This window comes from Chionomys nivalis, chromosome 24, assembly GCF_950005125.1.
Source record: "Chionomys nivalis chromosome 24, mChiNiv1.1, whole genome shotgun sequence".
In the NCBI taxonomy this organism is placed as follows: domain Eukaryota; kingdom Metazoa; phylum Chordata; class Mammalia; order Rodentia; family Cricetidae; genus Chionomys; species Chionomys nivalis.
In genome coordinates this window covers 954,398-981,539 of record NC_080109.1, presented here as the reverse complement: position 1 = coordinate 981,539, position 27,142 = coordinate 954,398, and the positions used below count along the sequence as shown (strand labels likewise).

The window sequence follows — 27,142 nt, the reverse complement described above, 5'->3', positions numbered from 1 at the left end:
TCCTTCTGGGCAGTGTGGGTAGAGTGGTGAGCAAGACAGGCCTTATTCTTGCACTCATAGATCTTAGACAGTCAGAAAGGTAGTTGCTGCATAGGTGTGATTAGATTGTGTGATTGGATGAAGGAAGGAAGGTTTGTTCCTGATTAGCATAGAGGTCTTTCATTTATCTCTGTGTATTGATATTAACTCCTATACATTTTCCTTGCCATGATATCATTTTATATATATATTTTTTTCTTTTTTGGTGGGCAGGGGGCATTTTTGAGACAGAGTTTCTCTGTGTAGCCCGCCTGTCTTAGATTTCTTTTGTAGGCCAGTCTGGCTTTACACTGACAGAGATCTGCTTGCCTCTGCCTCCTGAGCGCTGAGATTAAAGGTCTACACCAGGTTTGGCTGATGCATTCTTAATATTTTTCGATTTCATTCACTTTTTTTGTTTATCTAATTTATTTAAGAATCTTGTGTGTTTTGTTGTTTGAGACCGGGTCTAGCTCTGTATGTCCTGGCCTGGGTCTCTCCTTGTAGCCTGCTGGTTTTAACTCAGGATCCTCTTGCTCTTGTCTCCCAAGTTCTGGGGTTACAGGTGTGCGTCAGCACTGGCTTCCTGTGTGTCCCTAACATGCCATTCTCATCAGGTCCTTTCCTAGTCTCTCAGACTTTAGTATTCCTTTATTTTCAGAGTTAGGTAATCTCATATCTTGCTTTAAACCTTCCTGTCAATTATAGGTTTTGTAATTTAGAAATTCAGATATCCTCAGCACATCGCCAGGCACCGTAAGGACTCACTAGAGCTGTGGTTCCCAGGCATGGCTGCTGATAGAATCAGTTGAGGAAGATTTAAGAACAAAAATGTAAAGCAGAATTCTACTCTGTCTACTTCAGATTTTGATTTTATCACTATGGGGTATGACTAAGATTTGATAGTAAAAAAGAATTTTGTTTTCCAGGTCTTTTAATACATAGGTAGGTTTGGAAAATGATTGCTCTGGATCTGTGATACCATTTTTCAGCTATCATTTTTCTTTTTGAAACTTCTTTTCTTCTGCCTGCCTGCACTACTACCAGTCTTCAAAGCCTTCCTTCATGCTTCTTGATTAATGAGGCTTCTATACAGTTCACTTTATCTCGCTGTGGGCTCTCTGGCTCCGAAGTCACCATCTCTGGCAGCCTGCTTCATGGCCTTTGTTGTTGTTGTGTCCTTTAGGTGCTGGTGACTGAACCCAGTGCTTTGGTGCATGCCGTGTGAGTGTTCTTCTCCTGAGCTGGACATGTCCCCAGCCCCGCCATGACCTTCTGTGTCTCAGTGTCTGCTTTGATGGCTTGAATTTTTGTGTAATCTTCATCTCCTTAACAGTATTTAGTATGAAGGATGGCTCATGTGTCATTATAATCCGTAATAACAGTGCTATGTATATAGGTACATGCAAATATCTATGACCTGAAATAAAGTGCTTAAGAATTTGAAGTATATTATATGAAAGGAAGTATTATTGTATTGCTTTAGTGACAGATAGGTTGAGGCTACTCATTTTAACAGTCGTAAATACATCGAAAATGTCACCATGCTGCAAATTAGCTGAAATCTCAGCCTATTTTTGATTTTCTAAGCTGCAGTTGTCTTCTAAGCTCCAGTCTTAGCTGGTTCAGCATCACCGTTGTTTGTAACATACACCACTACTAATCCAATTTCTAATTAAATCTCAAGGTTTTTTATTTATAGGGCATCTAAGAGACAGGTACCTAATACTTCCTTGTTGAGAGAAATTCCCAAGCAACAATGAGTCTCAGTACAGGGTTGAAAATGAAAATGCCTAGTTTCAAGGAAGATAATGTAAATGTTCAGTTGCAAATGCATGGAAGTAATTTTGTCTAAGGGGAGATTATATATGCTGGACTTATAGTTGTTCAGTTTATAAAATATATCCACTAGTAGGTATGGAGAGTTCATGATTGCAGCATGGGAGAACAAGAGTAGTCTTGACTTTGTGTTGCTGTAACTACTTGAGTATAGCTGTGCTGAGGTTTAGAATCGTCATTTCATTGAAATTTTGTATGAAGACTAAAGGTGCTGTGTTAGGGTAGCACTTGTATACTTGTTTTCTCTACTATAACAAGAGCTTATATTTGAAGTAAATATAGACACATGTACATTTTTATATGTTCAGCCTTTTGAGCCATACCAGCCCTCTCCCTTAAATCTGTGTGTGTGTATACATTCACGTTTGAATGGGGTATCCTGGAGCCACAGGACACATGCGGCAGTTAGTGAACATCCTCCATTCACCTTCTTTGAGACACAGTCTCTTGTTTACTGCTGCCCATTACTGCTGGTTTCTAGGCGTCTATGGATCCTCTTCCTGATGGTTCCCATCTCTGTATAGCAGTGCTGAGATTACAGCCATCCACTACTGTGTGGCTTTTCTTTGGTTCTGGGGGTCCAAGTACAGTTCTGCACACCTTACCCACCAAGTCATCTCCCTCTTCTAGCTTATACTTCTCTGTAAAACACAGAAAGCATCTGTATATACAAAACAACTACATAAGGCCAGACATGGTGATATATATCTTAATTCTCAAATTCAAGAACCCAGGAGGCCGGGTGGTGGTGGCGCACGCCTTTAATCCCAGCACTCGGGAGGCAGAAGCAGGCGGATCTCTGTGAGTTCGAGACCAGCCTGGTCTACAAGAGCTAGTTCCAGGACAGGCTCCAAAACCACAGAGAAACCTTGTCTCGAAAAACCAAAAAAAAAAAAAAAAAAAAAGAACCCAGGAGACAGAGGCAGGTGAACTCTGTGAGTTTGAGGCCAGCCTGTTCTACATATTTAGCTCCAGTCCAGCCAGGGCTACATAGTGAGATCCTGTTACATCCAACCAACCAACCAAACACACTGAACCAGAAAAACACACAGAACAAGACATTTTCTTAAAGCATTAATTCGTTATAAAGATACAGATGCTAATGAAAATTGATGACGCTAAATGGTAATAAAAGAATTTTTCCATGTGATAATATTGACATATTTTGGAGTATTTACTGTGTAAGGAGTATGGTGAGTGCTTGTCTATTTTGATGTCTTATATGATGTCATTAGCTTCAGCATCTTACTTTTTGGACTACATGTAATCCAAATGTAACAGCCTGTGGGACATTGTCAATGAGCTTCTCTGTGCTTAATTTTGGTTTTGTAGGTTCAGTTGATGCTGTATACTTACCTCTCCACTGAATTCATTGGTACAGTCAACATATATAACACTATTCGGAGAGTTGGAACAGTGCTTCTCATCATGCACACACTGAAGTACTACTACTGGGCAGTGAATCCTCAGGACCGAAGCGGTATCACCCCCAAGGGATTAGGTACAATTCTGCTGTCTGAATGATATATTGTACATATCGTAAATCAGATTATAAAAGAAACCAACAATATGCTCATTTTACATTTTATTTTATGTGTATGAGTTTTTTTGTTTTGTTTTGTTTCGTTTTTTTTTTTTTTTTGCCTGCACATTTATGTAGGTGCTGGGCATCAATCCTGTGTCCCGTGGAAGAGCAACCAGTGTTCTTAACCTTTTTCTAGAGTTCCTCAGGATAGCAAATCTCATTAGTCTGTTATAAATTGCTGTTGCCAACATTGTACTAATGTTGTGGAAGAGTGCTACTGCATTGTTCAGGAAACAAGTATGACCAGGCTACTTGTAAATCTCTGACACTGAGAAAAACAAAATCAATTGCTTACTGGTATTGATACTGATATAATCATAGCGAGAGTCACTGAGAGTTTGCTTTGGGGAGGTGGAAATTTCATAGAAATGTAGGAGGTGTTTGTTTTTAATAAAGATATAATGAAATTCTAAAACTTCAGTAATTGTTTTCTCTCATAATCAGGACAAGCACCACAAGGGTAATAATTTCTGAACATGTGGAAAGTTCATGTAAGAGGTCAAAATAAAAGTTTTTAAGTTTTGTAAAGCCTACTTCGAACTGACTTGTGTTGAAAGAGCTGATCAGCTGATACAAGGTGGCAGTGTCAGATGCAGCTGGGGCAGGTGGTTGAAAAATGTTGGAAATGCTCAGAACATGCATTGTCTCTCCACATGATCAGCTCTTCTGTTCTGATGTTTTTAGGAGTTCCCTCCATTGGTAGTAGCAAGCAACAGTCTGTCTTTGAGTCCTCATAACTGGGAAGCCAGCAAAAGAGCATCTCTTGTAGCAAGTGTTTTCAAGCCTCTGTTGGCCTCTGAGTTGCTCGTTGGCTTAGATCGGTCCTGTGCCTGTGTCTGTGGCAGTTACTGTGCTGATGGACCACGCTTGGAGGTGTGATCCTTTTTAGGTCATGGTCTGAGATGAGGGTGCATTTTTTTCTTTGATAGCATTTAAAGACCGTTGTTTCAAAGTAGAAGCAATTTCTTAGGAGCTAGAAAATCATGCATTTTTATTATTGTCAAAGATTTTGACTGTTCAGCGATGTTAAAGACAGTTTTTTTTTATAATTTTGTGCTACTTTATGTAACCTTCAAAGTAAACTCTGTGTCCTCTGGAAAAAATGCGTCCACAGCTGAGTGTGTGGCACGGACACAAACCGTAGGACGTGTGTAAGCTAGCAAGAGTGTGGCACTTGCAGATCTAGGCCAGAACTTCCTGATGGAGATCTCAGGATGGTGTAGGACTTTCACATACTTGTTGATTGCTAGTTTCATGTCTTGATCTTCATTTTATAAGTAAATAGTGACTTCAGTAAGGCTCACAGCTCAACTAAGGAAGCTGGACAAACTTTGTGGTTCTTCTCTGTTTTGCTTGTTACTTGTCTAGGAATTATCATGTGGAACACATTTTATACAATTTTCTTCCTATTTTAATTGATCTATTCAAGGTCATCGTGGTCTTGTGCTTTGGTGGTCTGGGCACTAGCTATAAGTAGTGATTACTGGGGAAACTGTAGAACTTATGAGGCAGACAGGTCCCTAACTTGAGGTCTTAGGACAATAGTTATTTGGTTTCAGAAGTTTTGTACTTTGGAATTAGATGCTGGAGACATGAAAATTGACTTAATGTGAGCCATGTGTGACCAAGGACTTTCCCAAGTACTGGAGATGTCAGAGGTAGTCAGCATAATGTTTCCCTTCTTCATTAACAGTTTTGTGTGGTGAAGCATGGTTTTTGTAAGAGCTTAAAGGGACAGCAGTAGAAAGAGTTGTTTCATACCCAGTTCACATAATAGCATTTTACTACCCAAAGCTTAGATTTCTTTTAAACTTTTATATTTTTGGTAAATTTCTTTCATCTTAATAACAAACACTTTCAGAACAAAATATAAATACTATTGTCAAGTATGATTTTATCACCTTATAGTTTTTTTTTTTTTTTTGAAGCCCTTTCACGTCTTTCTGGTGTTTTACATTTGCACACTGGATTGTGATCCTACTAACTCCCCATCAGCGTCTCTTTTCCTCCCTCCACTCCGGCTGACCCTAGTCTTTCCCACTAGGCCCTCTCCTACGTTCATGCCTTTTTTTTTTTTTTTTTTTTTTTTTTTGGTTTTTCGAGACAGGGTTTCTCTGTGGTTTTGGAGCCTGTCCTGGAACTAGCTCTTGTAGACCAGGCTGGTCTCGAACTTACAGAGATCCGCCTGCCTCTGCCTCCCAAGTGCTGGGATTAAAGGCGTGCGCCACCACCGCCCGGCTTGTTCATGCCTTTTGTATGCATGTGTTCACAGGTCGCGTCATATCCAACAGACAGCATAACCTACTTGTGCTTTTGGAGTATTGTATATACAGTTGAATATGAGAGCAATGCTAGCCTTTTAACTGGCATAAAAGGGAAGGTCATTCTTTAGAGATGTGTGTGTGTGTGTGTGTGTGTGTGTGTATCTTTTTTGAGACGTCTCACTATGCAGCCCTGGCTGGCCTAGAACCTAATCTGTAGAGAAGCTTGGCCTCAAACGCAGAGATCTGCCTGCTTCTGTTTCTGAGTGCTGGCTTTAATGGTTTGTAACACTATGCTTAGCTCAATGTTTCTTTCAAATATATAGAAAAGCTCCTGGAAATGAAAGCGTTGTATTTTAGGTAGCCTTGAGGTTTTTGAAATACTAATTGTGTGTATCTTTAAAGATGGACCACGACCCAATCAGAAAGAAATACTTTCTCTGAGAGCATTCTTATTGATGTTCATTAAGCAATTAGTGATGAAGGTAAGTTTGTTTCTTTTCCTATCCCTTGCTGCATGTTGTGGCAGATAATTTAACATGAAATATGGTCTCTGTTTACTCTTTGCCAGTAAAATAGGATAGAAATTTGCTGAGAGATGCTTGTTTCATCCTCTGTTTTTCATTCTTGTTTTTCTTGGGTATTCATAAATCACTACAGTATTGGAGAGTGGCACTTTAATATATGTTATATAAATTTTAATGAGAACTCCATTTGTTTTTTTCATTTGGCAGACATTTAGAGCCCTTGTTTAATACTAGGTTCTGTTCTTGGCCTGTGTGGTATAGGTGCTCAGATTACTGGCTTGTGCAGTATTTTTTTCACCATTTCACTCCTTATTCTTTATGCTGTGGTACCTTATTAGCTGTCACATTAGATCGGCAAGAGACCTGCCCCTTGGTTTCTGAATAGTTTGCAGACTGTATGTCTTTCGTGCTTTCTCAATTTTTTTAAATCTAGATTTTTTTTTGGGTTAGTTTTAGATTTATAGAAGCTGATGAAATTGAATAATCTGTGTGCATGATTTCTGATTTAAAAGATGATTTTTTTTGCATGTAATACTAAGATAAGTATATTATGTTTCTAAAGGACTCTGGAGTAAAGGAAGATGAGCTACAGGCCATTCTTAATTACCTGCTGACTATGCATGAGGTAATACTTGAATTTCTGATTTGGGAATTTTATTTTTTTAAACTGCGTTAGGGATTTTTTTAAAAAGTAAAAAAATCAAAGAAATCTTTACTAATTATATCACTGTCATGGAGAATAAATGTCTTTTTAGATGCTGATGAATCCTTATTTTAATCGTTTTTGTTGCCACAATATGGCTCTTAGGAGCATCATGAAAGGTTTTAAGAAGTTGCTAACATTGAATTTTATTTAGTGAATAAAGTACACTAAAGCATATTGTTAGGAACTATTGTAACAAAGAGAAAAAAGTAAACTTAACTTTAAGCAAACTTTTTTTTCCTCTCTCTCTGTCTCACTCTCTCCGTCTCTCTCTTTCTCTGTCTGTCTGTCTGTCTGTCTGTCTCTCTTGTGTATATGTGTCTGCTGATGTGTATGCCAATGCATCCTGTGTGTGCCTGGTGCCTGTGAAGTCCAGAAGAGGGCATTAGATTCCTGAGTACTGCCAATGTGGATGGCAACAACAAAAAATAATTCATTAAGTCAGATACACTATTTCTGTAGAATATAATGTATTGTGATACATTATAACATAAAAGCTATTTTATCTCTTTGATTCTGGCTATTTTCTGATGTATACTTTGAGGTGTACATTTAGGGTATAATTATAAGTAAATATTTAAAATATTTATAGAACATCCAGTTTTTCAAAGCTGGTATACTGTAGATTTGCATATTTAAAGTTGAAATTTGTATTGTTTCAGAAATATTCAGTATTCAATGAGTTGATTTTTCTTCCTTTTATTTTTAATTTTCTAAAATAATTCTAGGACGACAATCTAATGGATGTTTTACAATTGCTTGTTGCATTAATGGCAGAGCATCCTAACTCCATGATTCCTGCTTTTGACCAGCGGAATGGGTTACGGTAAGAGTTAGGATATGGAGAGTTATAATAATATTGACTATAAATCATTACTTTGGAAATACTAGATTCTTAAATATAAGACATTATTTGATTCTAGGTTATGAAAAGAGTTTTTAGTAGGACATAATTTAAGATTTCTAAGCTTATTAAAATCAAGGTTATTTCATGATTTTTTGTTAATGAGTCTTAAGTTATAAAAATTATTCTATTTTTGTGATTATAATTTTTTATATTTTGATATTTCCATACCTGTATGAAATGCATTTTAATTATTTTTACCTCCCTTTTCTGTCACTCTTCCCTTGTCCCCCAAATTCTGCTCCCATATTCATATCTTTATGATTTCTTTTGTAACCTACTGGACCATCTGTAGCCATCTGTGGAACTTTGCATTGGATTTTGGTTTGGTTCACAAGTGGGTATAACCTGAGGATAGTGAATATCTCTTTTCTAGAGTTTTTTAGTAGGCAGTAGTTCTGTAGGAAGAGTTGGGACCCCATGAGCCCTTTTGCCATTCATAACTGACTGTTGAGAGGGCCAATCTTGTGTGGGCCTACTGCCATTCTTGTTGGGCCCTAGGCAGCTGCTGTGGCTGGGTTCAAGATTACAATAACCATGTCAGACCCAGAAGATTACTCTTTATAGCCCCTCACTCTGTCTTCCAACTCTTAATTTTTTTTTTACTCTCTTCTGTAATGTTCTCTTGAACTTTTGAGTGCGTCTTATTTATGTACTCAATGGTTAACGTATTCTCAGCATCTTGAGCAGGCATGAGTTTCTACATTCACAGCCATTCATGGCAAGAGAGGCACTTGTATATGGGAATAAATATAGGTATTTAGACAGCAGTTTGACTTCACAACAGTAGGAGGTTCCCTGCTCATATATCTGTAGTTAGGCTTAGAGTGCATGCATGGGTTTTCTTTCTTTGTAATCCACACTTCCTGCCTCAACTTCATGAGTGTTGGACTTGTAGGCATGTACCACCACATCTAATAATCAATTGTTTTAAAAACTAATTTGTGTTATTTATATGTCTTTCCTGATGATCACACATTACTGGTCCATTATTTTGTTTTTCATGATGAGAATAATTATTCATAAGTTTAAGTATGTGCTACCATTAAATAGTGTTTTAAGCTGTGCTTATATAGTGAGATTAACTTATCTTTTTCAGAATATTTAGTTAATTGTTACTTGTTTTCACTAAAAGTTTCTAAAGCCTGAGATTAATGACTTTTAGATGTCACAAATATATATTAAATTTACTTACGTTATTTGAAATAAGTTTGCAATGACATTTACTTTGACAATTATATTTAGACTTGTTTGTTCTTAATTTTAATTTATTCAGTGTCGTTTATAAACTTTTGGCATCAAAAAGTGAAGGAATCAGAGTACAAGCACTCAAGGCACTGGGCTATTTTTTAAAACATCTGGCCCCAAAGTGAGTATGGATGAAATCTAATGTGAGCTGTTGGATATTATTTATTTAAAGAATAATTGAGTTTGGATTAATAATCAGAAAAAGCAATCTGTATTTTCTTTATCTTGTTGTGAACCTCAAAACTCTGTATTTTGTAATTTCTTTCATGTTATTTTAGGAGAAAAGCTGAAATCATGCTTGGGCATGGATTGTTTTCGTTGCTAGCTGAGAGACTCATGCTTCAGACAAATCTAATCACAATGACCACATATAATGTTCTGTTTGAGGTAAGAATGTAATTAGAATTTACTCATTAATTTATTATGAAGATGTGTGTATAATTGCTAGTATTTAAGTAAAATGAGATCATTTGTCTATAATACACCACTTTTAAATTATTTATATAAAGGCAATATGACTGAATTTTAGAAGTTTATTAATTATGAATTATTAAGTAATCTAGTTAGCCCTATTTTGTGTTTGTTCCATTGTGTTGATTATTTGGTGTTTTATTTTATAATGAAGTAAAAACAGCATTATGATGTTAAAGGTATTTATGTGTCTAAACTACATAGCATTGAAAATATAGGATTATATCATAAATTTTACTTTTGAAAAGGCATCTCATTTTGAAGCTCATGCTGTTCCAGAACCTAGCTCTGTAGCCAAGACAGGCTGTGAAGTCTTGGCTGTCCTCCTGCCTCATCCTCCTTAGAGCTGGGGTGATAGGCATGAGTCCTGTGCCCAGTTGCGCACACGGAGCTTTGGTATTATGCTTAGACTTCCATAATGGTGATACTCACCAAGCCATTGTGCTAATGTAGTTTGTTGTTTACCTTTACAGATTCTTATAGAGCAGATTTGTACGCAGGTGGTCCATAAACAGCATCCAGATCCCGACTCTACGGTGAAAATACAAAACCCTCGTATGTATTTTACCTTTTGTGTTTCTGTGTATAGTGTGCTACTTTGTATCGATTTTAAAAGCAAGAAATTTACTTTTCCTTTGCTTTCCAAGTCTTACTTTGTCATTCATTGTTCAGAGTGAAAAGGAAAAAATTTAAATGTAAGAATTTTAGAGTATTTTATCAACTTAGGCCATGTTGTTCTAAAATAGTTGCTGAGACTGAATAATTCAAAAAAGTAGAATTTATTTTTGTATGCTCAGAAACCAAGCTGAAAGCTCCTCTATTTGATTTGGTAAGGGCTGCTCCGCCCACTGAGGAAGACAGAGCAAGCAAGCTGAGAGCTGCCCTGGAGCCCTAAAAAATAGCCTTCATCTCCTTAATTGGAGAGCCCTCAAGGCCTGACTACGCAAAGGTCCCACCTCTTAGCCTTGTCTTGTGGGTAGCGCCTGCCTTGTGGAGATGAGGCATGCAAACTGTCCCATCTGATTCTGTAATGCCTAGCGAACTGACTCAGAAGATGCAGGCAGTGTAATGTTCAAGAAACAGCTAACCCGGCGCTGGAAGAAGATGTCTCAGTGGTCAAGAACACTGATTCTTCTTTTATTGGGCCCGTGTTAAATCCCAGCAGCCATGGTACTAGTAGGATCCGATCCCTTCTGGCCTCTATGGCCATTCCATGGCCAGGGTACATAGACATACGTGTAAATTAGACACCCATGTACATTAAAAAGAAAAAATAAGATAGAGGCGACCTGGGTTCAACTCTTTACCTATTTTACTAGTTTGAGACTTTTATGAACTCTAAAATCATGATAATAAGTAGTATCTACATTCCGTTGTGGGAAGTTGGTGGCTCTGTTGAATGTGTTTTCCTTCAGAAGTGCCCTAGGACAGCATATCCTCAGAGTAATGCAATGACCTTATTATCATGAATATCATCATCATTTTAATAGTTTGGTAGAAAACTTTTAAAGTTATCAAAGAATTTAGAAATTACTCTAAAAATACCATTAATTCCGTGGAAGAGTATTTTCATTTTGTTATTTTGAATGTTTAATTTCACTCATCAGAATTCTTGACAAGGGTCTGACTTAGAATTCTTAAACTTTTAATTAGGTAGCTAAGGTTTTAGTACATTGTTTAAATTTATAGTTATAGCTATTTTTAATAATCTGTATAGTTCAGACTAAGTAAGTGTTTTAAAAAGTTCTTTCTGTACAAAATGTCCATTCAGTAGCAGTTTTATGTGCATTTTCTGGGGATGGGGTGTTGAGTAAATTTTATTTTCCTTTTTTTTCTAATTTTACCTTTAAAATTAGAGAAAAAAATATTTAGAGCTTTAAAAATTTATTTAATAAAGGAAAGACTATGCATACTATCATTTTTGTTGTAGAGTAAAAATTTATTCTTTTTTCTCCTTAAGATTTTAATTATAGTGAGCATTTTTGTTTGTTTCTAAGATCAACTTTGTTCTTTGGTAGAGACTAAGCATTTTGTTTATTTATAATTTAAGTATACTGTTTGAACTGTATAATGCAACTCTGGCTAGGCTGTAACTCAGTGGTAGAGCATTTCTTCATCATGCCAAGATCCTGGGTTCCATCGTAAGGAGTGGAAGAAGCCATCAATATGACATTAAATCATTGACTTGTTTATAAGTTCTTTCTAATGAACGTATGTTTGTTTTCATAAATTTAAAAATTCTTTAAAATATAAGTCAGCATGTTTTTCCCATTTTTGTAAAATGTTTTCAGTATATATTTATAAAGAAAAGCTAAAGAAATTGTTTACATTAATCTACCTTCATGAATTTTTTGTGTTTGGTTTTTACTTATTTATGAACTGTCTTACAGAGATACTAAAAGTAATTGCAACCCTACTTCGAAATTCTCCCCAGTGCCCAGAGAGCATGGAGGTTCGCCGAGCCTTTCTTTCTGACATGATTAAACTTTTTAATAACAGTAGAGAAAACAGGAGGTAAGCTGGAGCAGAGAGCATTCGTTGACACTATTCATACCTACTTTTGAATCATTCCAGTCTGTCTTAGAAAAATTCCTTCTTAAGACTGTGTGAAGTAACACACAGAGTTAGACTTTTTATTACCACGTTGTTATAACTGTTTTGAATATATTATAGATAACTACGTTATCCATCCCTCTACCTCTCACTCTCCCTTGAGACAGTGTTTCTGTATATGGCCCCGACTGTTCTGTAGCTCCCTCTGTAGAGCAGGCTGCCTTCCAACTCAGATCCACCTGCCCCTGCCTCTGCCTCTGGGGTAAGGGCTTGAGTCAGCTATCCCCCCTGGCCAGTTTTTTTTTTTTTTAATTTTTTAAATTTTTTTTAATTTTTTATTTTTTTTTTGGTTTTTCGAGACAGGGTTTCTCTGTGGTTTTGGAGCCTGTCCTGGAACTAGCTCTTGTAGACCAGGCTGGTCTCGAACTCACAGAGATCCGCCTGCCTCTGCCTCCCGAGTGCTGGGATTAAAGGCGTGCTTTTTAAACAGAACTTGAGTTACTGTTTAGAATTCTCTTGATTTTTATAGCTTTTAGTAATTCAATATTTTTTTTAATAACTTTTAGGAGCTTGCTTCAGTGCTCTGTGTGGCAAGAATGGATGCTTTCTCTTTGTTATTTTAATCCTATGAATTCAGATGAGCAAAAGATAACAGAAATGGTATATGCCATATTCAGAATCCTGCTTTACCATGCAGTCAAATATGAGTGGGGTGGCTGGCGCGTGTGGGTAGACACGCTATCCATCACACATTCAAAGGTAAGTTGCTTTATGCAAGTGTATGTTATTTTAAATATCTATAATTTTTAATTTTATTTAAGTAAGAATATTAATATGTTTGAAATTAAAAAGGCAAGTTATTTTCTGAAGATATAATGAAGAAAAGACTAAAAAGTCATTAATAAGAATGTTACTAACTTATTTAGATCTGAAATAATTATTTTCAATGACAGTATTATGTGTGTTTCAACTAAGTAAAGTTGAACATCATGGTGTAGCATATAGGAATTTATATTTTCATGTATGTCACACTCAGATATTTTTCTCTGAATTTTTATTGTTGTTAGAAAGTTTTGAACACAAGGTGGCGCACCATGTTCAAAGATGAAAGGTTTTGTTTTTTTTTTTTCTTCTTGTAAATAAAATAATGTTGAATTAAAAGGAAAGGTATGGCTTATATTTGTACTTTGCTTAGGTCAAAGTCAGGTAAAAAATTGGTTTCAAAGAAACTACTTACCTATTTTTCTGTTTTTAACACATCCGATATAACCCAGGATGGCCATGAATCCACTATTTAGTCAAGAGTGACCTGGAACTTGTGATCCTCCTGCCTCCACTTCCTGTATGCTGAGTGGTAGACTTATGTCACCTCTTCCAATCTGTTCTTTGCTTTTTTAGCTTTAAATTTTTTAATGAAATATTCTAGACATTGAAAGATACAAAAAACAATGTACCTAATTGTTAGCATTTATAAAATTAAGTACCCCTTCTCAAATATTTTGTCTATCATTCTTCATTCTATTTCCTATTCTTACTCCCTACTAAAGTAATTTGATGTTACTATTACCCTATCTTCTTTATACTCTGACTACAGTGCTTACCTTCATATAATTCCTCTAGGTTTTTGTTTTGTCAGTTCTACGTATTGAACGTAGTGCCGTATGTGTGTCATCAGACCCTTATAAATAATGTCCTTTTTTTTGTATTTAAACTTAAGGTTAGTGCAAACATGTTAAATGGATTTTTTTCAATATTATTTGTATGCCGTTGCTTGGATTCATCCATATTTTCCCCTGGAATTGTATTCATTTTCTCAGTTATCTCAGTCTTCCATGCCTTGACTTTATTCTTCTACCAGTTGGTGAGCAAACTATGCTTATTTGGGAGTTTATGTAAATTCTTAGAACTATAATATGTAAGACTTCATAAGATAATATAATTTCCTCCCTCATACTAGTGCATACATTTATATTCTTACCACCATTTATCTTTGTAAGTTCTTATCGTTTCATTACCAGTTCATCACTTTTTTCTGGAGTTTAAAATATTTGCAAGGTTTAATTTTTAATTGAAGTACCATTAGAATCGAAATATTTGTTTTCTTATTATGTGGTTCTGCATGCCTTTAATCCTAGCACCAGGATGTAGAAGAATCTCTGTTAGAGGATCCAAGTTCAGTTACTAGAACCTGTGTCAGGGGCCTAACTGCCTTTAACTCTAGCCCCAGGGGTACCCAATATCCTATGGCCTTTCAGGGCATCTGCATTCATACACACAAACCCAAATGCACACACATACATACACAATTAAAATAATAAAAGTAAACATTAAGAAAATCTAGTGGGAAATAAAAAAATTAACTCTTTTTATGAAGTGCCTTTGTTCCCATGCATCAAATTTTTGAGACTGGTCAGTTTAGTCCAAAGAGCACTGTTCAGGTAACCAAGGACAAAATCATGCCTGTTACAAATAAGAATTTTGGAACATAATAACTCCCATCTATGTATTTATTAATAGGTGGCTGTTTTTGCACTACAAGGATAAATTGAATATCCCCTGAAAATCTACATGACTCTTAAAGCCTCAGCTGTCCAGAATGAGATCCTGTACGGGAACAGTTTCCCATCTCTATGTACTTGTTTTTGGTTTGTACTTTTGCCTCCATTGCAGTGGGCTGCTGCAATCTGGGTTGATTCTCTGTTAGCTGGTTTTCACCTTTTACAGAGAGATAATGAGGGAAATTGAGTTGCATTTGAGCCTCGCATACATTTGGATTAGATTTCAAAGCTATCGTTTGGGATTGCAGGTTAGGAAAGTGCCAAGAAAGAAGCATTTTTTTTTTCATGTGTTCTGAGTGTATATGAGTTTACCTTAGGAAGGATAGCTAGGGGAATATAACCTCCAGAGAGATGTTGGTGTGTCACCAGAAGAGTTTGGGAGTCCTTGAGATCTTTTCTGAAGATCTGTGAAGCTCTCCTCTCCAGCTACATAACTCTATGGGATTGGATTTTCTTGTAGATTTCTACCCAAACAATATAGTGCCACAGAACCTATGTAATATATCAATCTAAAAATAAGATGTTGTTTTCGTAGGCAGTTTGTTATTTCTTTTAATAGCAAGATTATTTTTAAAAATTACCTTTTCACATATGTTTGCCTTGTCTTTCATTGATGGCATTGATAGAAGTATTTTCTAACTTTCACTGCTTGACAAGAAACTACACTCTGACTGTAGGTTACAGTTATCTTCAAATACGCCATGCTGAGTTAAGTCTTTCTTTATACAGCCCCTTCCATTTAATGAAATCCTTTACATTGTTTAGGATTTCAGTTTTAGATGATAGCTTACCTGGTCACCCAGTCCCTCTGAACACACAGCATGTAATTTTTGTAGTGTCCCGTGTCGGTCTGTCTTGATCGCATGTATCAATCTGCATCTCATATAGTGGTTGAGAGATCGTGATTGTTTCATATGATCTGTACCTGCGTGATTGCCTGCTCAGCTTTCTGCTTTCCTCTCTGTCGCTGTCTTCTTCCTCTTAACCGATGTCACCGCCTTACATCTTTTTCTTTTCTCTCCAGTATCTCTATCCAGTCTGTTCTTCTGGCCTTCTGGCTGTTATATATACACATATGTACACACATATTTGTAAAATAAATATGTCTATGCAGGAAATACTTTTGCTATTTTCATAAAATTCTTCCCAGTCCACCTTAACATTAAGCTGATGCTGTGGTATAAGATGTCTTACTTTTCAGAAAAGAGCATATGAGATATGGAGAGTCTAGAGAAACTGAATGTGTACCTCAGTTTATGATTTCTAGAGAAACTGAATGCGTACCTCAGTTTATGATTTCTAGAGAAACTGAATGCGTACCTCAGTTTATGACTTCTTAATACATTTTTAATCATGAAAAGTCTGTTTGCCTTTTTGTGAGTTTAAATTTGGTGCAGAGAATGCTAAAAGGAGGAAATGTACTATTTTATGTAGTAATTGCAAGCAACATTCATTCATTTATTCACTTATTTATCTATCCAGTTATTTATATTTATTTATTCTAGACATAGATTATATAGAATAAATTCAGAGTGCTCAGAGAGAAGAGGCAGGCATTGTTCAGTTCATATTTTTCTTTACGTCAGTGCCTTTTGATTTGAAACAGATCTTAAAACTGCTTTGCAAAGAAAATAATTGCTTTAAGGAGAGGCCCTGTGTCTACTTTCCGATAAAAGCCAGTTCTGTGCCTCCTTTTAAAGGAAATGCTGACGTAAGAAATTGTGAAGTGTTTTTATTTTTGTATTTTTAAATTGGAATAAAACTAGATTTGCCACATTTTTACTATGATGATATATTTTAAAAAAAGCAAACAAGCTACCAAATGGAATTGTGAGAGGGCAAAGAAAAACTTATTTCAAGTTGGCTCTTATAATTTCAACTTTTAATTTCCCATACATATATTTTCATTTTCTTTGTGGGGATTTTCTTCATTGATTAAAAGTTAAAAGTTATTTTTTTCTTATAAAATTTATACAAAATAACTTTTTAAAATGCTGCTACATTCATTCTTTTTTTTTGGTTGCTGTTGAAATGTTAACAGTTATTTTTAAAATGAGCAACTTGTGCTTCTAGTGATAGGTATGGATTACGTAGTTAAGGAGATGAACAATTTGTAGTATGCTAAAGATTCTGTTGAAGTTCTTGTAACCAAATTTTCTGTCTGTGAAAGTGTCCATTTAAAAGCATTTTAAGTACGTTCTTGCATGTGGTTTTAAAATGAAGCTTACCTTTTGCGTTTTGCAGTGATTTGTGGTTTTCATATCACAAATTTATATTGTAGTTCTTGATGAAGAACCGGTGTGTAAAGAACTTAGTTGCAGAATTGGAAAGCTTTTGCTTTTGCAGTTACACCAGGATATATGCAGCAGCTATAAAAAGCCAAAGAAACTCAATTGCAGTTTTATTGTTCAGTTTGATAGATTTCCTGCCACCTTTGTAGCTGGGAAGCTGTTTGTCATTGTGTGCTGTCCCACCAATAGTGGAACTAGGTTTTATAAGCAGTAATAGGCTTCTAGCAACCGCTCTGGGCTGCTTACTGTGAACCGGGGGTTTCAGATGTGTGCCCAGAAACCTGTGTAATTTCATTGTTGTCTATGTTTTCATCTTTAATAAGTTTCCCTCTTTTTAGAAAAGGGTGAACAGTAAGACAGTTAAATAATAATGTTTTCATTTGGTATGCTGTAATGTTTATTTAATTACACTTTAAATTATTCCAATTTATTAATTGTGACAATGACCTAATGCTCTTTTTCTTATAAAGAAATGGAGCTTCAGTCTTTAGACAATGTATTTTCTCTAGATCTGTGTTGCCAAAAGATGCAAAATAATGGACAAGTAAAAATTAATAGTACTTGAATTACAAATGAAGTGTGAATTAGATTGTGCTCAGATGGATGAATTTGAATAAAATACTTAAGGACCTTAGATTATTAGAGTGTGTGACCTACTGTTAGCAGTTTGGAAATTGTTTAATTGTTCATTTCAGCCATGTTATAGACAAAATGGTAGAATAATAAGATTAAAAGCCACCCATTAAGAAGTTTCAAGAGCCATTGAGATGGCTTAGTGGGTAAAAAGTATATATTGTCTTCCCAACCTGATAAGCCCGAGTTTGTTCCTTGAACTCATAGTTAGAAGGAGAGAACCGATTTCCACTTGTGCTGTGGTGCATGAACACACAAATACTCATACATAAATAAAATGTATTTTTAAAAATAAAAAGCAATGTCAAAAGGTATAAATTTTTCATGTTTCACAGATTTGCATTTTATGCATGATGATGAAATATCTTTGTGTTAAATAATTTTTAAATAAAAATACCTTTTGCTCTTTCTTTTAAAATTTAAAAGTAACACAAAGATTTGTATATACACAAAACCACTGATACCTGAATATGAATATTAGTATTTGGGTAGGATCCACAGGTCCACTAATCCATATATGTAAATTACAAACAGCAAGTAATTATTTTCTTCCAAAACTTTGGTGGTATTTATGCTTTTTTATGATCTGTTTTCATTTAGTGGCAGAACTACTTGACATTTTAATGGTTACATAGTATTTGATATATGTGCTGTGTTATAGTATAAAAAAGTAAATTTGGCTTTGGCATTATGGAACATCTAAATGTAACGAACCTTTACTATCCTTGAAGTGGTTCTATTCAGATTTGCTTTATTTTCTAGCATTCTCCAGAATTTTATTTGGAAGAGCTTTTGGAAGTGATCACTAAACAGAATTATTAATTTATACTGTACTGTATTGTATAAATATTAACTTTCTTGTTGTTGCTCCGCGATGCCATTTTCATGTGTGTGCATCCTTCATTCTTATCTTTTTGTAGGATACATCTCTGTAGAACTTCCAGAAAGAGTTTCTGTATTTTAGAATATTTATCATGCATTTTAGAATGTTTTAGTAGTTGCATGAAACTGCTCCCTACAAATTTTTAGTAGTTTATATACTGGATTTGCATGCAAATGTGTTTAGATTTTTTTTCAAGAAAATAAAATTGGTCAGATGAGATCAGGGGTATGGCTATTCTTGTGCCTTCTCTTGGGCTCTTTTCTTTCTGTTGCTTTGCCTTACCCAAGTTGAATATGATAGTTTTTGTTTGAGCTTATGTTTTATTTTTTTATGTTTTGTTTTGTTGTTTTCTCTTAGAAGCCTCTTCTTTAATGAGAGACCGATCCGGATGGGAGGAGGTACTGAGAAGAGTTGAGGGAGGGCAATTGCAATCAGGATATATTGGATGAGAAAAGCATCTTATCTTTGCAAAATTAGGGACAAAGAAAATAAAATTGTTGATGATTACTTCTTATTAAAGTAGAAAAGATCATTACATTATTTATTCTGGGCTGCTGCTCTTTCTGCAGTATTGGGGAAAAGCCAGGTTTGTGAGTACTGGGCAGAACCCACTCTCTGAGCTGTATCCTTAGCCACTGTTTTTTGTGACAGGGTTCCCCTGTATAGCTTAGGCAGTCTCCTTTTTTTTTTCTTTTTTTCATTAAAAATAATTAAAAATATATTATGATTATGGTTTTCCTTCCCCTTCTATAATGTCTTCCCAGATCCTCCCCACCTCCCCACATGTCCAACTTCCCACCTTTCTCTCTTTAGAAAACAGAAAGACAAATAAAAAAACCAAATCAAACTAGAATAAAACAAAACAAAAAACAAAGCAAAGAGAAAACACAAGAATAGCACACACATACATACACACAGCAGAAAAATACATAATGAGAAATCATAATATGTAAACAAAAGACCTGTAAGGAAAAAATGGCCCAACAAACGTAGTTTGAGACAAAATATCTTCAAAAATGCCATCTGCTGCTGGGCACAAGGCCTGCTCTTAAGTGTGGTTCATACACATTGGAAGTCTCCATTGAAGAAAACTGATATTTTTCTTTGAGAGCGGTTGTCAATTAGAGATAACTTCTGGGTTAGGGATGAGGTCTCGTGTCCATTTTTCTTCTCAGCACTGTAAACCTTTCTGGTGCAGACCCATGCAGGCCTGTGCATGCTGCCAGTGTCTCTGTGAGTTCATATTGTGTGTCTGTCCTGCTGCGTTGAGAGGGTCTTATTTCCTTAGTGTCCTCCGTCCATCCTGGCTCTTATAATCTTTCCACTTGCTCTTTGCATAGTTCTCCCAAGGTACTGTAGGAATCTAGCAGAATCACTGTATCAAGGGTAGTTGCTTTCTGGAAGTTCTTTACCCATGCAGGGATTTTGGTGGAATTCAGTGATTGTCCTCTGTGATTTATAGAGTTGTTTCTCTGAAGCAGCTTTACAACCTTTGCATGACTTTAGTCACAAGACACTTCTGGCACACCTGGAGCTCTTAGGTTATTGGGTACTGCAAACAGTGTGCAGTAAAGACTAAAGTGGCGGGGGTGTGATGCTTTCCTTCAGAAAAACATAGATTAGATCAGGGACTTTGGTATGAGGAACTTGTTTATTCAAAAAAACAACTTTGTCGAACAATCAATAGATATGCCTTTGAACAGCTGTGTGAGGGTCAGTCCATCAGAAGCTGGGCATTCCTGCTGCCACAGGCCTAAAATTCATCCTGGAGTGACTTCTTTCTTTGATGACCCATACAACACAGAAAACCCAACATTTGACACCCAACAACACAGAACATCTGGTACTGACGGGAGAGGTTTAATGAAGACATCCCATTTAGGACTGAGTTTTCCAGTATCTCTCATTCTCAGCACTTTTTTGTTTTGTTTTGTTTTTAGTTGTGGACCAGTATATTAATTAACATCTCTACTGCAGGAGGAAACTTTTCTGTGATGGCTAAATGAGACCTGATCTATGGGTGTAGTGGAATGCCATTAGAAGTCATTATATTGCTATGCTCCTTTGGCAGAACAGTGGTGTTTGGTTTTCTCCAGGTTTGTGGCCTATCTAGTCTCAAATTCTTGGCCACCTAAGCAGTGTCCGGCATGGGTTCCATCTTATGGAGTGGGCCATAAATCCAATCAAATAGTGGTTGGTTACTCCCACAGCTTTGTGCCACTACACCAGCATATTGTGCAGCAGGTTACCACTGTAGATTGCTGGATCTGTACTGGGTTGGTGGTTGTTACCTTTCTCTTCTGGTAGTATGCAGAGTACTTCCAGTTCCATGAATATTAGGAGATTCTAGGTAGCCATCAGTTTTACTTCTCCATGCTCAATGAGTTTTGTAGGTATTGTCTTCGGTAATAGGGCTGTGCTATCAGTTTGTGAAGGACAACTAGTAAGTAGCCTTGGCAATAGCCCGGGTTGTTTGGGTGTTTCCATGCGGGTCCATTTGGCCAACAATTCAATTAGATATAACACATTCTTGGCACTGAAGGTTTCATTTGGTGGCAAGAGAAGCCTAGTTGGGCCTTTGTCTCCTCCATTATTTGGTGATTCCATTTAGATTTTTTTAATATATGTGTTTTAAGAAGCTTCTACTGTGGTAGGTTTCCATATGACCACTCAAATGGTAAGGCTGACTTTGAACTCCAGATTCTCCTGCCTCTGTCTCACAAGTGCTGGGATTATGAATTTGTACTATCACAATCTGGTTCCTGTATTATTTTCTCATGAGTTGTCTTATCTTTATGTCATGAAAATCATAGAATTGCTATTAAGTATTTGTCAGTGATACCAAATGCTTCTGATATTGTGATGAGTCATCAATATGTTAGCTTTTGCTTAAGAACTTAAACATGCACAAGGAATCACATTTGAAAATGATCTTAATTGAGTGTCTTGAAAAGAGTATTATTGATTGGTGAACGGTTACTACTTAGGAATTATGGCACTCTGAAATTTTGAGTAACAAGTTTTTATTTTGTTTTAAGTAAATTCTAGAATATTCTCAGGTTATTACCATATTTAATACAGATACTAATGTTCTTAAGGGTTTCTCTTTATATACTCATGTCATATTGGTAAGGAAATGTTGCTTAAAGCATTTTATGAAAGGAGGAGGTTTATTTTACATTTATTATGGTTGCTTACTAATAATTATGGTGAACTCCAGAGTAAGAACTGCAGATTTGTGAGAAAACTCTTGTAGGGGAGAAAAAGCTTTCCTGCCTATGCATTTTATCTTAATGGCCAGGCCATTGGCAATTAGACTGACAGAAGTAAATAAGTCTATCAATTCATTTAAAATAAATTTTAAACCCTTCATTAGGATATGAATAATCAGCGAAACCATTAAATTTGCTATTTTTGTGCTGTGTTAGACAAAGAGGAAACATTGTGGAAAGACATAAGATGAAGAGGCATGAGCTACAAGTAAATTAGCAAACTGTCAGAAGTTTAAATTCCTCCGAGTATCCACTCTTCCTCCCATTACAGGGAGGGTGTCTTTGGGGGCATGTCTTAGTTTCATGACTTGTTTCTTAAGACATGGGAGCTTTAGTTCAGAGGTCTTTCCAATATTTTTCAGTTCCTCAGCTTAAAATACATTAGATGCTTAAAGTACTGTATTTTTTGATAGAGCACTCTGAACTCTGTCAACTGCAAGCAAACAAATACATCTTTGTTACCAACCCCCCAAACAAAACAAACAAACAAACAAACAAAAAAACCAAACAATCAAACACAGTTCTTCTAAAACTCAGAGTCAAAAGACCAGTAGCAAATTAGAAAGAACTGCTTAAAATTCGAGATTAGTATTCTCAATTAGAAATTATAGAAAGAGACAATACAATTATGTCCAAGGGGCACAATCAAACATCTCATGAAAGAATGTGTAAAATTTATTTTAGATTTATAAAATATTCTGTACCAACTTATTATAAGAAGACTTTAAAATAATATTATTTTGATCTAATTGACCAAAAATAATTAGGTGAAAAAATTGAAATATTGGTTATTCCAATATTTTTAATATAGGATTTTTTAATATAACAGTTTTATAGGGCAATTTATACCTGTGTGTATATGAAAAACAATACTCAGGCATAACACATGAGAAATTAATAGTTGATTAATTACCTGATTGTTGGTAGAATTTTTGAATTTGAGGTAGACTGTGGTAAAAAGACATTTTTATACCATATACTATTTGTATTTGAGCCATGTGAACTTTCCTATTTCAGAATCACTTTTGGTTCGTTGTATGAAGGAATAAATGTACAGTGTTTATGGCCTATATCACTTGTTTTTCTTATGGGGTAGTTTCCCTTTGTTTTTAAGCTGTAACGTTATTTTCACAATATATTATCTTAAATAGTTTCCCTAAGATAGCATATGCCTCGAATTTGATTTGTCACTAGAAAACTTTAATAGTAGAAAAATTATTGAATATACATTTGAATAAGTGCTTTGTGTATGACAAATCAATATTTGTAATTTTATTTTACTATTTTACTTCTTCCATGTATGAATGTTGAATGCTGTTCTATCAGTCTCTAAAAGATCTTGTTTGTGGTAGTAATCTTTTGACTGATGTACATTGATTTCTTCTAGGGAATGATTCAGTTGCCTTGAAAACATATGTCTTATTTATCTGTTGTGGAAACATTGTTAACCTAAGAACTAGAAACCAAACATTGTACAAATTAACACAGTCAAAAGATACACTTGTTTAAAGCAAATCTAGTTGCTAGACGTGCCTACCAATTTTTAAAAGGTCTAAACTTTTATGTGTTAAGCATTCTTAATATATGAAATAAAAGATAATAAGAGTGTCCTAGTTAATTTCTCCTTTATCTCCTAGTTAGTAAATTTGTTGCCAACTAAGTTGTAGGAGGTGGCAAAACGTCTTGTCGTTAATAGCACATCAGTGCCTTTAACTGGGAGTTTAAAGAAGTGCTTTCCAAACATTACACACAGCTATAGATTAGCAATCAAATGATTGTGAAGATTAATGAGTAGTCTTTTAGCTGGGTAATTTAGAACAATATCTGGTAATTAATTGTGAATTATCAGTTTTAAGTCACAAATACCTTTAGAAAACAGCATAAAAAGATAACGACGGTGGTAATTATTCAATTATCACTTAGCTTTTAGAATGTTGGAATAAATTAAAGGTAAATTAGTAAACCAACTGAATTTAAAACTTTAAAAGCATTTCAAATCCTGAAAGTAAATGCTATCTAACTTGTAGTATTTTTTCCCCTTAATAATTCAGTCCCCAATCCAACATGACAGTAGGATGAATATATTACATATATTTACATTTACATATACATATATTACGTACTTGGGATTTCAAAATTTTTGGTCTTGTGTTCTGTCTTATAAAGCTCCAGCTTTTGTATTGCACAGAAAGAGAGAGAACCAAAAGAAGGAGACACCATTTGTAACCAGTTCAAACTTTGAAAATAATGGTTAACCTTTGTGGGAACATTTGACTTTTTTTTCCATTATGAAAATAACTTGTATCCATTAGCTAAGTATAAATAAGATTTTGGTTCTTATAGCTATATTTAGAGTTGCCATAATATCAAGGACAATTAATTTATTTAAAAATTTTCTTCTGAGGATAAATGATAAAGAAATGGGTTTTCATGTTATTAAAGCTGTATATTATCCAGTGTGTAATGCTCTTTCCAGTGGGCCTATACTTAGATCCTGGCATAATATATAGAGAGGCTAGAGGAATTATGAATTATTTTTCCCATATGTCTTTATGACTAAGTTTTATGAATAATTATGTTCTTGTAATTTCATGGTATGCCACCTGTTATCATTCAAATTATTTTATCAAAATGAGGAGTTATAAGTAACATAAGTTTTATCATTAGTTATACATTTATGAAATTGTTGAATTTTAATTTTATGTTCTATAAATGGTGCTCATTAAAAATATATCTCTTAACTGATTATATATTTCTTATAGGTTACTTTTGAAATACACAAAGAAAATCTTGCCAATATATTTAGGGAACAGCAGGGAAAAGGTGATGAAGGATTAGGGCCATGTTCTTCAAGTCTGGTTCCAGAAGTTACTGATGTTACCAAGGATGGTGATGTTTCAATTGGGCCCCAACACTCAGATCTGAAGGATTCTCCCAACTCTCCTCATTTTACTAGAAATAGTGATGAGAACTCAAGTATTGGAAAGGCAAGTTCAGTGGATTCTGCATCCAACATTGAACTGCAGATACCCGATATGTCTAATGACCAAAAGAAGATGGAGCAAGGAAGCCAAGAGTTACTGAATCAAGCCAATTTAGAAGAAATAGCAACAAACGAGACAGAGGATGCATGTGATTTAGATGCATCTTCTGAGGCAGTAGAATCTATGACTCTTGTCTCTAATTCTTTTGAACTGCCTGGCAAAGATACTGTGATCATCAGTGAAATAAGTGCTTCCATAAGTTCTCCCTCAGAACAAGATGCTGCAGAGTTGCCAGAATTACTGGAAAAATCTGGAGTAGAGGAAGAAGATGATGATGATTATGTGGAACTGAAGGTAGAAGGCAGCCCTAGCGAGGAAGCCAGTCTGCCCACAGAGCTCCAAGGTAATAGTGTGTCTGTAGCTGCCCCTGAAGCCACATGTGAAAAGGACTGTGAAGTTCAAGAGGAAGCGCCTGTTACTAAGATTCAAAATGATAGTGAAACTGGAGATTCTAAAGATTCTACGTTCATAACTTTGGCCACACCAGGGCCTTTAGCTACCTCACCAGAAGCTCCTGTTTCCCCAACAACTGTACAGTCAGACATTGATGAGGTGCTGGATGAAGGGATAAAAGCAACCAGCCCTGCTGGAGTAACTGAATCGGTTAGTGATTGTGTTGATAATGGCTCCAAGGCTCCTGTTACTTCCGACCAAAAGATTGCTAAGCTCGATGTTTCCAGTGTTGCTTCAGATACTGAGAGGTTTGAACTGAAGGCAAGTACAAGCATGGAAGCAACCCAGCTGCAAGGACATGGGCTTGAGGTAATTATAGAACTTTCTTTAAAAAAACTTAAAAAATATGTATGAATATTTTGCCTGCGTATTTGTTTGTGTTCACTGTGTGTACCTGCATTGTCTCTGTCATGAATTTGCACTGTTAAAAACAGTAAGTGTGGATACTTTTATTTGGTTAGTATAATATTACTAACAATTATGTAAGTGTATATGTCAAACGGTTATATAATATTCGGCGATTAGTCTGAATTTATGACTGTTTTCTCATTCATTCAATTTTGTGGTGCTGAGGATTGAACCCAGGGGTTTATGTATGCTATGTAAATACTCTCCTACTGATTATACTCTCAAGCCTAACATGAGTTCATTAAGTGGCTATTTTTGTTATTATTTTAACACAGCATCACCAATCATTACCACCTTCAAACTTTAGAATTGGCATAAATTTAGTTTATAAAGCAACTATAGAAAATACTTGCTTTTTCTTCTTCAGCTAAATCAGTTCTAGCACATTGCTTTTTCAGTTAAATCAGGGAGTGTGTATTTTTCAGTGCATAAGTGTGGTTTTAAATTTAAGGGTCTATTGGTACTATGAGGGGAGTCTGTGTGATTGAGATGCACGGCTTTCTTTTTAATCAGTATTTCACAGTGACATGCGCTACACGTAATTATTATTGCTTCTCTTCCCCACCTCTTTTTCTTAACCTTTGTTCCTCATTTCCTCTCTTTTTTTGTTGTTGTTGTTTTATCTGCTCTTCATTATGTTGACTTTGTTAATTCTTATTTTAACTAACAAAGAATAATCTATTTACTGTCTGGATAATAAATACTGTTGTCTTTGCTAATATTCAAAATTAAAAACTGCTTGATTCCTTTGTGAAATACTACACAGTGACAATGTCTACAATAACATGGCTCTATGTTAATTTTTGTTGAATTGTGGTATTAGTGTTGTTGATGGCTTTGCTTTAACTGTATGGTAAGACTACTTGTTGATAGATCTTTCTTTGCTAATGTTTTTTTTTTGAAGTTAAACCTACTTTATAACCTCTTAAACTTTTCTCGATTAGGTATCAAGGCAACAGGAAGAGCCAGGGCAAGGAATAGCCCCAGATGCTGTTGACCAGCAAAGGAGGGACACCAGGTCTACCATGTTCCGCATTCCTGAGTTCAAGTGGTCTCAGATGCATCAGCGTTTGCTCACTGATCTCTTATTTTCCATAGAAACAGATATACAGATGTGGAGAAGGTTTGTTCAAGTGTTTACTAGAGATGACATATATAAATCTTAGTTTCTTATTTTCAAAGAAATTTATGTAAACATTTTACATTACTCCATACATTTGATTGAAAAAGCAAATTATTCTATGTTGGTATTTTATCACATTAACTTTTATTTTCCTTTCTATGCATGGAATCCCAATTTGAACTCAAGATCATAAAAATTCAAGATTTCCCTTATTAAAAATTACTTAATGTTTTATATAATTTTTTCCATACTAGAATTAACTAGAGGGTAGGTGTTCCAAGTAGACTTATTATTATAAATGCCAAAATCTATTTGAAATTCATGTACGACATTGCTCTTATATTTATCATAAGAAATCTATGTATTTT

The 27,142-nt window shown here is 35.3% G+C and overlaps 1 protein-coding gene across 4 annotated transcripts in view; it reads left to right on the top strand.

Moving 5' to 3' along the window:
* The window catches only part of Lrba (LPS responsive beige-like anchor protein), a 484,014-nt gene that overhangs the window by 70,183 nt on the left and 386,689 nt on the right, over positions 1-27,142 (top strand). For all 4 annotated transcript variants that reach the window (XM_057757319.1, XM_057757317.1, XM_057757318.1 and 1 more), the window contains exons 14-24: positions 3,190-3,358; positions 6,109-6,188; positions 6,793-6,855; positions 7,662-7,759; positions 9,114-9,206; positions 9,364-9,472; positions 10,030-10,111; positions 11,947-12,070; positions 12,676-12,868; positions 24,509-25,552; positions 26,596-26,774. In XM_057757319.1, the coding sequence (XP_057613302.1) occupies positions 3,190-3,358; positions 6,109-6,188; positions 6,793-6,855; positions 7,662-7,759; positions 9,114-9,206; positions 9,364-9,472; positions 10,030-10,111; positions 11,947-12,070; positions 12,676-12,868; positions 24,509-25,552; positions 26,596-26,774 (2,234 nt within the window). The remainder of the gene's footprint in view (positions 1-3,189; positions 3,359-6,108; positions 6,189-6,792; positions 6,856-7,661; positions 7,760-9,113; positions 9,207-9,363; positions 9,473-10,029; positions 10,112-11,946; positions 12,071-12,675; positions 12,869-24,508; positions 25,553-26,595; positions 26,775-27,142) is intronic.